Raw genomic sequence first — 15557 nt, 5'->3', positions numbered from 1 at the left:
AGTTGTATGAAGGTCTGAAGCAAGGGTGACTCTCAACTTATGCTGGGTTGACATTCTAGAGAAAGTGCCTAAAACCAAAATTATGTATAATCAAAGCACACTGAGTTCAGCGGCAGAATTTGCACTGTTAAAACGGAAAGGGGTCAAACCAACGCAAGAGGTGTTGAAATTTTGGGAGGTTGGGAATGGTCTTGGGGGTGGGGCGCACATTTTTATTCTTATTTATGATTATTCTTTTGTCAAAATAAAAAAGAAAAAAAGAAAGAAAAAATAAAGAAACAACCTTCTATTACCATACATTAATATACAGATGTGTATATTCTTATCCTAATACACACAGAATTGTCAGCGGTAACCCAACAATTACTCATTCCAGAAATCATTGTATTTTATCCAAAGAAAGTCTGGGTCTCTAAGTTGTCCATTCATATATTGCCAAGGATGCCCTGTTGTCAAGCCATCGGTTATGGAGAATCGTATCTCTGTTCCTCTAATTCATCGGTATCAGTCTCTTGGTCACCATAAGAGAGCGCAGAATCCAGTTTCGCCGTCCTGCTGTCCATTTCCATGCAACGGGAATGCAGTATATAGTTCAAGAGAATATTCACCTCTTAGTAAGGAAGTGTCCTGCAGCCTTATTTTACTGGAGGCTTTTTTGTGCTCCAGAGTTGAGGTTTGCTGCTGAACATCAAAGCAGGGGGTGACGTCGGAGGGAGTCCCGGGAAGTCACCGGAGCCCTCCGTCTGCAAACACGTGGACTAGAGGGCCGCCCCCAGGAGGGAGTGGGGCTTTTGTTTTTTTGGCTGCAAATCCGCTTGATGCTCTGCAGCTGATCCATGGCAGAAATAGTGGAGTTCCGCGTCCCGGATGGAAACGGACGGACCCTGCTCGTTTTGGGATTGGAGACAGGCGCGTCAGAGGCAAGATCGCAGAATTGTAGAGGGTCATCTAGTCCAACCCCCTGCAAGGCAGCAATATAGTTTTCTATTTCCTTGGATTTGCCCTGTGTTTGGGTGGGTTATTCAGGTATTCGGGTGGGGAACCTTCGGCGCCCGACATGCATCCATGCAAGCAGGGGCGAGAGAGGGTTTCTTTGCAGACCTCTTCAGACGTTCGGGGTTGCTCGCGAACGCGTGTCGGGACGTACTGTGTCCGCTTGCCCGGGGCGCAGAACTGTCCTCGCTTTGGCTCTGCTTTTAAAAAAATGAAATGAAAAAATAGCGTTTATGCTGCCGGGGACCTAGCACACAAATTTCTTTGAATCGTTTGGAGGAACTGCATTTGAAAGGGCTCGCGGGAGGAGCTGTCGCTCCTGTCCCGCCTCCGCTAGATCCGTGTACTGCCGAACGTCGGGATGGGCAGCAGACGCGGGACTGGTTAGCCTCAGCCTGGCCCGGAACTCTTCGAGCGGGGTTTGGGGAGCCCGCAGGGACCTTTTGCCGTTGCGCACTGTTGTTGGACTACAACTCCCATCATCCCTGACTACCGGCTGTGCTGGCTGCGGCTGGCGGAAGTTGTAGTCCAATAAGATCAGGAGGCCTGCTGATTCCTTGTCCGTGATTGGAAGTAGCTTTTGAATCGGTCTTCGCGCTTTGGAGTAACGACCAGTTCCTGGCTTTGTAAAACGGATCGGAAACACCTTTGCTTATTCCAGGCTTTTATAGATATTTATCCCAGAGCGGTATACGATGCAGTTTAGAAATCAAAACAACGATAAAATGCGCAATAAACTAGTTAAAAGTAATGAACCATTAGCACAACACACAACTGAAATAAGGAATTAAACTAATAAAGCGAAAACTAAATAGGTCACCCTCTCAATGCTGTTTCTCTGTACATAGCATTAAAAATGCCCCAAGGAATAAAAAATGGATTAGTCTGATACTTGATAAAAAAGTGGGGTGCCTTAAGGAAGCAGCTTCACAATAAAGTTGCAATCTCAGCTGTTGGTGCTCTGAGAGGAGCTGCTGTGGGAAATCTTAGTGCCTGGGCAAGTTGATAGGGGAGAAAGTGGACTTGGGTGCCCCATCCCAAGCTGTGAAAGACTATAAACGTAGTTGTCAACTTTTCCCTTTTCTTGCGAGGAATCATATTCGGAATAAGAGGATTTCCCTTTAAAAAAGGGAAAAATTGACAGCTGTGACTATAAAGGTCAAAAGCAGCATCTTGAATTGGACAAAATATCAAGAGGTTGAATGCTATCACCTGAGGACTGAACCAAGAAAAGGATTGTAGCATGTTATATGGGCACAGCCCCTATTATTTTCAATGGGGCTTTGTCAGGAGATGTTCTGGCAGGTTGTGCCCCATGGATCTACCTTTTACTCTGCCATAGCACCCAGAATCTTATGCTGCAGAGGCCTTGTGCAGTTGGCTATGCTAGTAGATTTTCCAGCTTTGCTTTTTCCAATGGAATTTTTTTCCCTTCCCTTCCAGCATGCTCTATATTTAACCTTCTCTGCATTTGGGCCGCTCTATTCTGTGAGGGTTCACCAAAATGCTCCAGTCGCTGGGCCTGGCTATTATGCCCTTGTGAAGTTCTACTCTGCGAGAGATGCCAGCAAGGCACAATGTGCTTGTAACCAGCGGCCCCTGTTTCAGAAATCCCCTTTGAAGGTATCTTACCAACGCAAAATCTTGTGTCTATGTTACAGGTATATTCCCTACAGAATAGTCTGTGTGTGTTTATGAGTAAATTCTAATGCAACGAGGTAGTTTTCCCCTGGGGTTAGAAGCAGGATGTAGAAGGTGCCATGACTGGAATTTCTGACATCTTTTTATTTTACCAAAAGCAGCCACAAAGCTGCTCCAACTGCCACATAACACTTTTTTAAAAAAAATATTTTTTTTATTAGATTTTCCACAGTGATAACACAAACCACAAAGCAAAATGATACACAAATCAGAAAAAGAAAAAAGAAGAAAGAAAGAAAAAGGGGGGGACAATAAACAGATAAACAATAACAACAAACTTAATTCTTCACAAATCCAACCTTTTAAACATCTTGGTTGACTTCCTCAAATCCCTCCCTTCTGAGTTTCCTTGTAATTAAAAGTAACAGCTTTCCAATAACATTATTAAACTAAAACAATTTCCAATTGTAGTCCATCTTATTCACTTTTCTTAACATTCTAAATCCCATTTGCTTAATTATAACTTAATTTAATCCTAGGCCTATTTGTTTCTTTCAAGTAATTTCTAATTTTTTATTTTACAATATTTATTCAACTAGTCCTTGAATTTCCTCCAGTCTCAACTGCCACACAACACTTTGGCCCTGTGCCCCCATCCCAATTCAAGTGGGGACTCCCACAGCTGCTTTTTATTTTACCAAAAAAACCAAAACATGTTGCATGTTTCAATCACAGAGCCTTCACATCATGTACAGTTTGACTGTAAATCAATAGCGCTCAACACAGCTCAGCACCCCCCATTTCAGACATTATAGCAGATACTGTCCATTTTGGGTTCTTGTGGTTTCTCATTTCCCCCCCATTCTTAAGTACGGTTCTCCACATTTTCTCATCAGTTTGCAAATTCAGTCTTTGTGAAAATTAGCATTGGTATTTTAGTGCGAACTCTCCTAATATACTGTACACATTTTCTTAAAAAAAGTAAAGCAAAGGACCCCTGGATGGTTAAGTCCAGTCAAAGGCGACTATGGGGTTGTGGCGCTCATCTTGCTTTCAGGCTGAGGGAGCCGGCGTTTGTCCACATACAGCTTTCTGGGTCATGTCGCCAGCATGGCTAAACCACTTCTGGCGCAACAGAACACCGTGATGGAAATCAGAGTGCACGGAAACGCCATTTACCTTCCCACCACAGTGGTACCTGTTTATCTACTTGCACTGGTGTGCTTTCGAACTGCTAGGTTGGCAGGAGCTGGGACAGAGCAATGGGAGCTCACCCCATTGCGGGGATTTGAACTGCTGACCTTCTGATCGGCAAGCCCAAGAGGCTCAGTGGTTTAGACCGCAGCGCCACTCACTGCTTGGTTCTCTTGCCAATCCCCTCCTCCTACTCTTTCCTCCCTACTGCCCTCCTAGGGTAACCCCGGATTAGACCTTCCCCCTTCCGTGTCATGCTGCTACAGATCCCAAGGCCAGGAAGCAGTTCCTTCCTCCTCCTGCGACTCTTTATACTGATGGGTGGGGTGGCAACAGCTTCTTAATGCAAAGAAAACGGCAAGATTGTAAAACCATTGTAAGGCTTTGCTTTGTGTTAAAGAAACCCAAAAGAAACCCAAACTGAATGGGAGAATGTTCTGAAACGGCTCTTGATGCAAATAGTTGAAATGCCATCGCTTCTTGTCTTCACCTGTGGAAGAAAAGATGATGATAATTGTGGGTTGTTATCACCTGGGACGTCTTTTTCTTCCCCCACCCCTTCCATGCCCAGGTTTGCCTCTGTACCAGACAGCGACCCTTTTCACAGAAAGGCTTGGGTTTGAGCAGCTACAGATGCCGGGAACTAGCCAATCATTTCCTTGGTTTCAACAGCTGGTCCAGTCGTATCATCACGGTAAGGATGGCCTGCTGTTTGCACTTGGGTTTCTTGTTTTCACTCCCACTTTCATATGAGATGCTAAGTCTGCTAAGTGTCACGGCTTACCTCTAAGGCAGGCTTCCTCAAACTCGGCCCTCCAGATGTTTTGAGACTACAATTTCCATCATCCTTGACCACTGGTCCTCCTAGCTAGGGATCATGGGAGTTGTAGGCCCAAAACATCTGGAGGGCCAAGTTTGAGGAAGCCTGCTCTAAGGCAGTGGTGGCCAAACTTGGCCCTCCAGATGTTTTGAGACTACAACTTCCATCATCCCTAGGTGACCACAAGGCCAGTGGTCAGGGATGATGGGAATTGTAGTCCCCAAACAGCTGGAGGGCCAAGTTTGGCCACCACTGCTCTAAGGGTTGGGAGAAAAACTAGTAGACCGAGTCTGACAGTTGTAAACAATGTAAACAGTTACATTGGGGTTTGCTACCTATTTGTCAGGCGGCGGAGGATACAACCCCCATGGCGGGTTGCAAGAAACGGATAAGACAAGGAAGAGTTCTTACCAACTCCTCTTTAATCAATATTCAGAGAGAGAGGCTTGGAAATGCAGCCTTTTGGAATAATGGTGTTGCCCCAAGTGAATCTCCACTGTCTCCCTCTCTCATGTGTCATAGCTACGGGTGCTGAAAAGTGCCATCTGCCTTTGAGCTCTTTGCTCTCCTACTTTCAGTGCTCGCCAGGTTCTGGAAGAGGGTGTGTGTGTCTGGAATGCTTTCTAAAGACACTGTGTCCATCAGCTGTCACCCCTCTGGTGCTGCTGCTACTTCCTCCCCCTCCTCTCCCATTATTTCCCAGCTTTCCCCCTCATCTGCCTCTGAGCTGTGATCTCCCTCAACCACCTGTTGTACAGCGGTACCTCGGGTTAAGTACTTAATTCGTTCCGGAGGTCCGTTCTTAACCTGAAACGGTTCTTAACCTGAAGCACCACTTTAGCTAATGGGGCTTCCTGCTGCCGCCGCGCCGCCGGAGCACGATTTCTGTTCTCATCCTGAAGCAAAGTTCTTAACCTGAAGCACTATTTCTGGGTTACTGGAGTCTGTAACCTGAAGCGTATGTAACCCGAGGTACCACTGTAATTCCAAACTGTCTTCTTCTCTGGAAAGGTCAGTCTGGGGAGGTGGTCTCCACCATTCCTCCTCTGCCCAGTCTCTGACATCATGAGAGGCGGCGGACAAATTATATCTTATTTTTTAAAAATGGCTGTCCATTGTAAGCTTTATAGGACGTGTTCAAAGTGGGTGGGGTGGGTTGGCACCATTATTATTATTATTATTATTATTATTATTATTATTATTATTATTTATTACATGTATTCATCACTTAAAATGGCTTACAATTGTAAAAAAAAAAAGGATACAAGTACAAAAGGTTAAAACAACAAATTTTATTTACTAAAAATGCTCATCTTGCAATAGTATAAAAAGGGACACATCTTACCCACTAAAAAAAGATGAAGATCAGAACAGGCTAGGGTATCATCAAACCATATGATCCTAATTAAAATGCAAATGCCTGGCGTTTTAAAGTTGATAGTGATGCCTCCATCCCATTTTTCAAGCAGACCAGTCCTCCCTCTCTTCTTTTTAGGGAGATGTAATAATAATAATAATAATAATAATAATAATAATAATAATAATAATTTTTTATATATACCCCGCCCTTCCCGGTTCAGGAAACCAGGCTTAGGGCGGCTAACAACAAATTTAAAACACTTAATTGATGCTACAAAAAACAGCATAAAATATGGTATAAAGCGTAAATAACAATAAAATCAAGAATAAAAAATCAGTTTAGGGGTGAAATCCGTCCAATAAACATTAGATGATCACCAGGGCTAGCTGGCTAAATTAGTCCCACTTGGGCCACAATCTCATCTCACCCCCTCAATTTCTTCCACTTCAGGCATTGCTTTTAGGGGTCCACAAATCTCGGCTGCTCTTAGTAGCCAGCCATTTTTGATGTTGTCACCAGTTGCTAATTGCTCCCCTCTCCTGGGTCTTCTAGCATGTCCGGGGTGGAGTGCTGAGAGGTCAGCCTCCCATTTTGCAGTGAGCTGGGAGAGATGTTCAAGTGCAGTGAAAATCTCTCTCGACTTGTGAAAGTCTCCAAAACTCAGTGTTAACTTGTGACAACAACTCTCCCCTTCCTCTGGGCCCTAGACGATGATGGGGGCCACCATACCAATTACCTTCACTGCTTTTGACCACCACCCCAAACCTTGGTCAAGAAGAGAAGGAGATACTGTGAAAAATAAATAAAAGCATTATGTAAAAAGAAGAAGATAAACGGGAACTCTGATTGTGCCAGAGGACTTGGAGGAAGAATCACTTGCTTTGTGCTCACCCACAAAGGTGGTTGCCATAAAAATATTACTGGTTTCTGGTCGGGACCTGGCAACTGCATTTTTTGAGTCCTGGCATGCAGAAAGATTCCCTGGAATTATGAAGGGACAGGGGAGCAACTTCTGGGGTAGCTAAAAGCAGCTGGACCTTTGCTAACACAGTTTCTGTTGGGAGCAGCTCCAGAACATATCTGGTTTTGAAGACGAGGAGAATGACGTGGAAGAAGTGAGGACATCGCCCAGGAGCAGGAATGCCAAATATCTGTGTATCCAAGAATTAACCTTCCCCCAGTATGGGATCCGCACCAGAGGGATTGGTCTGGCTGAGCTTAATGTAGATCCCAGCCAAGGTAATATGGGGCAGGGTGGGAAGACAGAATAGAACGGGAAGTATAAAAGTGTTGTTGTTATTAATTATGTGGTCAGTAAGAACATTGATAAGGGACGTGGGTGGCACTGTGGGTTAAACCACACGGCCTAGGACTTGCCGATCAGAAGGTCGGCTGTTTGAATCCCCACGACGGGGTGAGCTCCCGTTGCTCGGTCCCTGCTCCTGCCAACCTAGCAGTTCGAAAGCACGTCAAAGTGCAAGTAGATAAATAGGTACCGCTCTGGCGGGAAGGTAAACGACGTTTCCGTGCGCTGCTCTGGTTCGCAAGAAGCGGCTTAGTCATGCTGGCCACATGACCCGGAAGCTGTACGCCGGCTCCCTCGGCCTATAAAGCGAAATGAGCGCCGCAACCCCAGAGTCGGTCACGACTGGACCTAATGGTCAGGGGACCCTTTACCTTTACCTTTAAGAACATTGATCAGGAAGAGGGTTATTGCTTGAGCCTGAAGAACCAGGATCCTGGGCAATAGGTTTGGCTGAAATATAGCGACTGACCCGTAGGCTCTTTGCTGCACTCTGCAGCACAAAAGACAGCAGTGGAGACAAGATTTCACTGGACTGTTTTGTGTTGTTCAGATTTTTGGTTTCTGAAGTACGTAAGAGATCACAGGGCAAACCAAAAAATCAATGAAAAGGTATGGGATTTTGCAGTTGTGGCAAAAATGACTTCTTCTTTTTTAAGATCTTGAGAGAGAAGACAGACAAAATACCTTTTGGGCACGATGGCAGAAATTCATAGCTTATACTAAGACGTTTAGAACCAACGGAGACCTAAGAATTTACATTGTACAGTGGTACCTCAGGTTACATACTTAATTCGTTCCGGAAGTTTGTTCTTAATCTGAAACTGTTCTTAACCTGAAGTACCACTTTAGCTAATGAGGCCTCCCGCTGCTGACGCGCCACCATGCGATTTCTATTCTCATCCTGAAGCAAAGTTCTTGACCCGAGGTACTATTTCTGGGTTAGCGGAGTCTGTAACCTGAAGCGTATTTAACCTGAAGCGTATGTAACCCGAGGTACTACTGTATTAATATTTTGGGAAGTCAAATTATGGAAGAAATCATGGACATGCCTTATTATGACAAATATCTAGTCAAATCTGGAAATGTGTAGTCATGGTTTTCTCCCCCCCCTTTTTTTTAGTAGGAAGGTATTAAAAATATCCTTATACAGTGGTACCTCGGGTTACATACGCTTCAGGTTACATACGCTTCAGGTTACAGACTCCGCTAACCCAGAAATATTACCTCGGGTTAAGAACTTTGCTTCAGGATGAGAACAGAAATCGTGCGGCAGCAGCGGGAGGCCCCATTAGCTAAAGTGGTGCTTCAGGTTAAGAACAGTTTCAGGTTAAGAACAGACCTCCAGAACGAATTAAGTTCTTAACCCGAGGTACCACTGTATTTATATTATAACTATAATGACCATCTGGAGTTTCATTGTGCATTTTGTTATGATTAAAGATACTCCTTTGTAATATTACGGATTTAATTATTTTCTTTGGTATCACAGACATCTGGAATAATAACAAAGTGTATTAGTGTTTCAGGTCCAATATTATAAGGACATTCAAACTGCTACGGCTTAAAGCATTGATTAGTTCAGAGGCTAACAGCAGCTGGCTGGCCAGCAGATGTATCTTGAAACAATCTGGTCTTCTGCTGGCTTCTGTTTTTCAGAGTTTCTCATGGCCGCGAACAACATCCAGAAGCTTGCCGTGCATCGAGCCCTCTCAGATGCATTTCAGAAGATTCTCCTTATAGTTCTAGGCAAGGCTCTTTATTTTTGTTTATTTTTTCATATATACTTTCTGTTTGCTCTTTCTTGGGGCACACATTTGTCTCCCAGGAAATGGACTCCCTCGGGAGGTTTTGGGCTCCTTCCTTGGAGGTTTATAAGCAGAGGTTGTGGGGGGGGGGCAACTGTCCACCCAATCTGGTGGAACGCTCTGTCCCAAGAGACTAGGGCCCTGCAAGACTTGACATCTTTCCGCAGGGCCTGCAAGACAGAGCTGTTCCACCAGGCCTTTGGCCAAGGCACAGCCTGACCCCCTCCTTTGATAATCCTCACAGAACTCTAGCCCAATGGTTGCCATTAATTTGATTTTGAATTGATTTTAGAATGAATTGATTTTAAAACGTTGTGTTACTTTTATTGTTGTTATCCGCTCTGAGCCCGCTCTATGAAATATCAAATAATACTTTTAATTCAGAAATCCCACGTTAATCCTACAGGAGGAATTCGGCATAGCACTAAGGAGACAAGTATTTCTGTTTGCCTGATGGAATGAGCTCCTCTCTCCAGTGTTGTGGTTCTGGGGTTCCACCACCACCCAGAGCCAATTTCAGGGAGTGGGCTGGAAAACGAGGAGGGGAAGCTCTGTTGGGTTAGAGGAAGTCCTCTCACAGGCTTCTGCTAGTGGGTCTGTCCAGTTCAGGCTTCCTCAACCTCGGCCCTCCAGATGTTTTGAGACTACAATCCCCATCATCCCTGACCACTGGTCCTGCTAGCTAGGGATCATGGGAGTTGTAGGTCAAAAACATCTGGAGGGCCGAGGTTGAGGAAGCCTGGTCTAGTTGAATCTGGCCCTGTATCAATAAAACCCTAAATAAATGTCAAGTACGTCAGAAAAATGGGACGCGGGTGGCACTGTGGGTTAAACCACAGAGCCTAGGACTTGCCGATCAGAAGGTCGGCAGTTCGAATCCCCGCGATGGGATGAGCTCCCGTTGCTCGGTCCCTGTTCCTGCCAACCTAGCACGTCAAATTGCAATTAGATAAATAGGTACCGTTCCAGCGGGAAGGTAAACAGCGTTTCCATGCGCTGCTCTGGTTTGCCAGAAGCGGCTTAGTCATGCTGGCCACATAACCCAGAAGCTGTACGCCGACTCCCTCGGCCAATAAAGCGAGATGAGCGCCGCAACCCCAGAGGCGGCCACAATTGGACCTAATGGTCAGGGGTCCCTTTACCTTTACCTTACGTCAGAAAACAATACAGAAAGCTTTTTCCTTCTTTTAGCTTGTTCAAGCTTGACCACATTTGCTTGACTGTTTTCAGAGAATGGGAAGGTAGCTGTCGAGTACAGCTGTCCCCAGGAAGACCACATTGACCTTTTAACAGAAGAGGAACTCAAAGGTCTCGTCCAGGTAATCTGGAACACTATCTAATGTACAACGTCAGATTGCTTTGATCTGTTAAACTCAGTTTTTGGGCACCTTAGCTTCATAGGAGAGAGTGATCAGAGAAAATACGTGTCAGGGCTGCCCAAGGTCCCAGCTCACAAAGGACCAACGCTGCTTCTTTGTTAAGTACAAAAGTCTTTATTGAAGTTCAGTTTCACTTCCAGAGCCGCAGCGCGCAGCTCTACGTCTCAACTGTTAGACCGCTGATGCTCCGTCTGAGTCTCCTCCCCCCTGACACCAATTTAAGATTCTAGCCTTACTCCACCTCTTCCTCAGTTCCTTCCGCCTCTGATTACGCCTGGCCGTTGGGGTCTCGCCCTTTCTAGCCTCTTCTGACGCTGAGTCCCCTGAGCCTTCCCCCTCCCTCCGGCGGGCTTTAGGAGCTGGTTCCCCATCCGGGTCTCCTGCTGTTCCCCGCGCCTGTACATTTGAACTTGGCGCGCGCGCCCAGCCGGTAACTTTCCTCCTGACCGTTTCACTGCTGCTGCTGTCATTGCTTCCCCCTCTGGGGGGGCTAGCTGCAACTGACCTCCCCTCCGTTCCCCCACTCTCCGTTGGAGGCGTGGTCAGCCCTGACTCACTCTCTCTCCCCGCTGGAGGAGACGCTGGCCCTGACACATGTGACTCTTCCCCCCCACTACGCTCTGGTGGGGAAACTGGTCCCAATCCCCCACTGCTGCTTTGGGGTTCCCCTCTGTCTCCTTGTTTCTGGTGCGTCCCCCCTGGGACCCCCCTTGCCCTGACCATAGGCGCCCCCTTCTGGGAATCTTCTGATTTGCTGGAGAAGCTCATGGAATCTCTCGGGCCACTGTCATACTCCCCTACGCTGCCCTCGGATTCTTCCCCTTTGCTCTCCATTTCCTCTCTCCCCAGTGCTCCTGCTCCTGAGTCCCTGACAATACGGCTTCTCTGTTGTTAGAAAGTTGAGGAAATTCGCTGAGGATGAAACTGCTTGTCAGGTTCGCTTAGGAAGCCAGATGGGTGCCTTTGCAGAAGAGTAGGTGGCCTCTAGCTGGTGATGGACTTCCCGTCGCCTGGCTTCTGTGGCCAAGAGGATTGCTGGCTGTTGCAGAAAACTCTCAGCTGGAGTCTTCACTCATCTGGTTGGCATCCTGGGTTGCACAGAGACCCAGTGTCTGAACCAAAGGCCTCTGTTTTCAAGCCCCATGGCATCTAATAGATCAGAAAAAAGGAAGTACATCTTCATCAACAACGAATTAACTTTTGGCTTTCGTTTTGCAAAGATGCTAAAGCAGTCGCTATTAGCGTGTGTGTATCCCCCATCATGCTCAGATTCGCAGTGGTTTTCAGCTGGGGAGAGCTCTTCTCGTCTAATCCATCAAAGCAATTTCTGTTTATTTTTTTAGGGATTCTGCAGCCTTGGCAGATCCTGGTATATCGAGCTCCTTTTTAGTTGCGTGTGGGGCAGGGTGAAAGCAGAATGAGAGCAAGGGAAAGGTGACTGGCATATTTCAAAAACCAATTCCTGATTGCTCAGGCCCACATGCAAGCCTGCCCCCCCCCCATCACCCACTGTGGGGAGGGAAGGATCATGGGTGTACAGCACCAGGCACAGATATTGAACATACAGTTTCAGCAGCTTCAGGCTGCGTACCCAGCATACATTTAAAATACACGAGTTCCTCCCAAAATATTTTTTTTTTAAAAAATGGGAAGAGTAATTCATTAAGGGTCCTAGCAATTGTAGCTGTATGAGGGGCGTACAGTTCTTGAGGGGAAGTAATGTGCTTTCAATGTATGCTGTGTACACAGCCCAGTCTGTGAAATGTAAGTTTTAATGTATTTTTATTAAAGATTTTCTTGATTTACAAAAGTGTTTGCAATGTCTCTCTCTCTCGTATTTTTTTTCCATGTAACATTTTTACAAATCAGTTTCATTTGTCGAGACATTAGGAAGAAAAGGGGGAAAGGGGGGGGGGAGATGGGTAGGGGTGGGGTCGGGTGGCGATGTTTCTATTTTACTTACTATATGTAGGGTTTGGTGTCAGCGTTGACTGTGCAGGCTCTCTGCTGTTCACTTGTGTTCCTTTGGTGGTGAGAGAGGTTGGGGTTGTCCTAGGGTGTGGTTGTTCATTTGTGGTTGGCTGTGGTGGTCTTTGTTTTCATGTGTGAGTGGGGTGGGTGGGTGTTTTGGATCAGGTTAGCCATATTGATTTGTATGCTGTTGGTGGATTTTTGTGTCGTCTTGTTGGGCGATAAAGGGGATCCATACCGGGGTGAAGTCTTCTTCTATTTGTCCCCGTGTCAGTTTCAGTTTATTGGTTAATTTTTCTAGTAAAGCTGTTTCCCATACTATTTGGTACCACTGGTCCACTGTGAAATGTAAGTGATCCAGATTGCGCAGAATAACAAACTCTTCCTTCTCTTCCCAGGTGACTGAATTATCACTCTCACAGTTAAGTCCTGTAGAGGAAGAGGAGATCTCTTGATTTTAGCATGTATTGAAAATAGCACCTGGTGCCCACAGAGTAATGCCTTTAAAGGAGGATATTTTACACCTGTTGAGTCCTTCTCTCTGCTTTGAAAGGGCAACTGCTGCATCTGAAGCTCGTGACATTATTGGAAGTCCCATTTTGTTGTTTGCCGTGGTTGCAGATGATGATTTCCATAAATTGACACCTGCCTATCAAACGATTGCCTATAATTGCCTATTTATTTTTAGCGAAGTGGGGTGATTCCCTCCTCACTAATTTGGTCTCTTTTTTTCTAATAAATTGGTTCCTGAAAAAAATGATCTGTTATGTTTCTTTCATTCAAAGGTGAATATTTGTCCTCAGTACAGTGGTACCTCAGGTTACATTCCCTTCAGGTTACGTACGCTTCAGGTTACAGACTCCGCTAACCCAGAAATAGTGCTTCAGGTTAAGAACTTTGCTTCAGGATGAGAACAGAAATCGTGCTCCGGCGGTGCGGCGGCAGCAGGAGGCCCCATTAGCTAAAGTGGTGCTTCAGGTTAAGAACAGTTTCAGGTTAAGTACAGACCTCTGGAACGAATTAAGTACTTAACCTGAGGTACCACTGTATAGCAAATACGAGCCTGGGATTAGGAATTGCCTGATAACTGTTGCCAGTCAGAGTAAGAACTACAGTGCTACATGGGCCAATGGTTGGACTCAGTGTAATGGAGTTTTAATTTGCTCCTATATCCATCCATCCATCTTGGCTGTCTCTTAGTGCAGGCCCAGCTCATTGGGGCCAATCCTGCCACCGCCTACAATGAACCACCATTGGCAGGATTGGCAGCGATATCAGAAGATATGTTCTCTGATTATTATTTTTTTTTAATTCTCTTGCTAATTATACTGTTAAATATGCATTTCATATTTGACTTCCTTTAGTAATGTTTAAGATAAAACAAATTTTGGTTCACTTTGCTGCGTTAAATGTGCATTCTGTAGTTGACTTCCTTAGAAATGTTTTATTTTGAAATATTTACGATAATATTTGAGTCTTGTGTTAATTATGTTGCTTTGAATGTATACTTTACCCCCCACCCAAAAAAAATGAGCCTTCTTTCCATATTAGCCCAGTTGTGTAAACAGTTGTGTTTTTTTTAATGTAAATACTTTGTGTTTCCCCTGGTTCTACTGTTCACTAAGTTCCAGTGAAATATTTCAGCGTTATACATGGATAAAGAGATTGGGATATTGTCAAGAGCTGGGAGAGGTTAACCAGCAAGGCCATCTAGCCAGATTCCTCAGTTGTAAGACCATCTAACATCAAATCACCCTGTCATCCAGATCACTGTGTGTCATAACCGACATTTAGGGATATCGCATTAAGCCCCAAACATCTTGAGAACATCAAGGCGTTGGCTGTGAATTTGGACCTCCATTGTTGCCATGGCAATGAGAATTCTAGGATGCCGGGAGTAACGCAGAAACGATGTCACAACCGAGCGGAATGCTTGGAACTGGCACACAGAGCCTTACTGTGTGGGGGTCAAAGATCAGGGAATACACAGGCATGGGGTGGTGATGCGGTGGCCTCTTCCAAGAGCCTCGCCAGTGCAGCCTCCGTAATGGAGAGGCATGTGGCTATGGTTGCTTGGTAACCGCATGGAGCCACCACCAGTGTTGGCCGCCATTTCCCAAATCATCCTTTGCTGGGGTCAGATGAGCAAGAGGGGAGCGGGGCCTGGAATCTGCTCTGTAGTATGGGCCCCGTTGCCTCCTCTAATGCCCATCTCTTCTTCCTCGCGATACTGCTGGTGTCCTTGACGAGGGTGGACTTAGCCATAGAGCCTTGCCCAACCCCCTGCCGTTGCACCTTGGAGATCCTCAACTGTAGCCGGATCAGCAGCCCTCCGGGACTCCACCGCGTGCCTCTCCCCAAGCCCTTTGGCCATGCTCACGTTTTTTTCTTCTTGTAAGTATTCGAGAACCCGAGAGATGATCACCCCGCTCCCAGAACTCTTGGAGGCCAAAACGCTTTTTTATTTCAAGGTCCCGGGCCCTAAAGAAGCCAGACTATCCTCCACCAGGGCCAGGGCTTTTTCAGTGATGGCTCCGACCTGGTGGAATACTCTGTCCCACGAGACCAGGGCCCTGCAGGACTTGATCTCCTTCCGCAGGGCCTGTAAGACAGAGCTATTCCGCCTGGCCTTCAATTTGAATTAGCCTGATCCTCTATTCCCTTTTCCCTTTCCTTCTCTATGAAGAAACCCTTCTGGGACCCCACATTTAAACTCTTCCCTGGTCTCCTTGCTGGCCCTAGTAGGACCAACTTGGCCAGTTAGCCCTGGTGATCATTTGATGTTTACTGATTGGGGTTCCCCCCCCCAAAAAATGACCCCTGAATTTTAGAATTTTATTGACATTGATGCTGCATTTATGTTGTATTTTATGCTGTTTTTAAGTCACATTTTAATCAATGTTTTATATTTGCTGTTAGCTGCCCTGAGCCCGGTTTTTAAACCGGGAAGGGCGGGGTATAAATAAAAAAATATTATTATTATTTAAGACTCGGGGGTGAGCGAGATGGGGGCAGGGGACTTCTGACTCCCAGGCAACTTGAGGGACGACTAGGTAGAGAGCTGGTTGTGTATCTGCCGAGACCTGTA

General features: G+C 45.9%; 2 protein-coding genes across 3 annotated transcripts in view; both read left to right on the top strand.

Annotated features, from left to right (window-relative positions):
• Positions 1–779: 779 nt before the first annotated feature.
• On the top strand, positions 780–13227 carry RDM1 (RAD52 motif containing 1). Of its 2 annotated transcripts, XM_083583517.1 has the most exons (7): positions 780–920; positions 2437–2616; positions 4400–4522; positions 7076–7247; positions 8971–9060; positions 10350–10438; positions 12868–13227. In XM_083583517.1, exons 1-7 carry the CDS (start codon positions 837–839, stop codon positions 12922–12924), a joined length of 795 nt encoding a protein of 264 aa, XP_083439643.1. In that variant the 5' UTR covers positions 780–836; the 3' UTR covers positions 12925–13227. The 2 variants fall into 2 exon arrangements, with proteins under 2 accessions (XP_083439643.1, XP_083439642.1); XM_083583516.1 differs by lacking the exon at positions 780–920 and having other exon boundaries at positions 2046–2616; positions 12868–13214.
• Positions 13228–14390: 1163 nt separating this feature from the next.
• The window catches only part of LOC310747720 (leucine-rich repeat-containing protein 37A-like), a 46657-nt gene continuing 45490 nt past the window's right edge, over positions 14391–15557 (top strand). The window contains exon 1 of the mRNA XM_083582632.1: positions 14391–14863. Within this exon, the coding sequence (XP_083438758.1) occupies positions 14652–14863 (212 nt within the window). The 5' untranslated portion in view covers positions 14391–14651. The remainder of the gene's footprint in view (positions 14864–15557) is intronic.

This window comes from Podarcis filfolensis (assembly GCF_964270895.1).
Source record: "Podarcis filfolensis genome assembly, chromosome: 13".
NCBI lineage: Eukaryota > Metazoa > Chordata > Lepidosauria > Squamata > Lacertidae > Podarcis > Podarcis filfolensis.
Note: the sequence above shows the minus strand (reverse complement) of the source record. Positions and strands in the feature narration are given on the sequence as shown.

What these genes read in the sequence shown, in the direction of transcription:
- RDM1 (XM_083583516.1), top strand. Translation starts at nt 2,269, where the DNA reads ATGGGGCTTTGTCAGGAGATGTTCTGGCAGGTTGTGCCCCATGGATCT. An exon ending in GGTCCAGTCGTATCATCACG is followed by an intron (nt 4,523 to 7,075) that starts GTAAGGATGGCC and finishes TGTTGGGAGCAG; the next exon opens with CTCCAGAACATATCTGGTTT. An exon ending in TAATGTAGATCCCAGCCAAG is followed by an intron (nt 7,248 to 8,970) that starts GTAATATGGGGC and finishes TCTGTTTTTCAG; the next exon opens with AGTTTCTCATGGCCGCGAAC.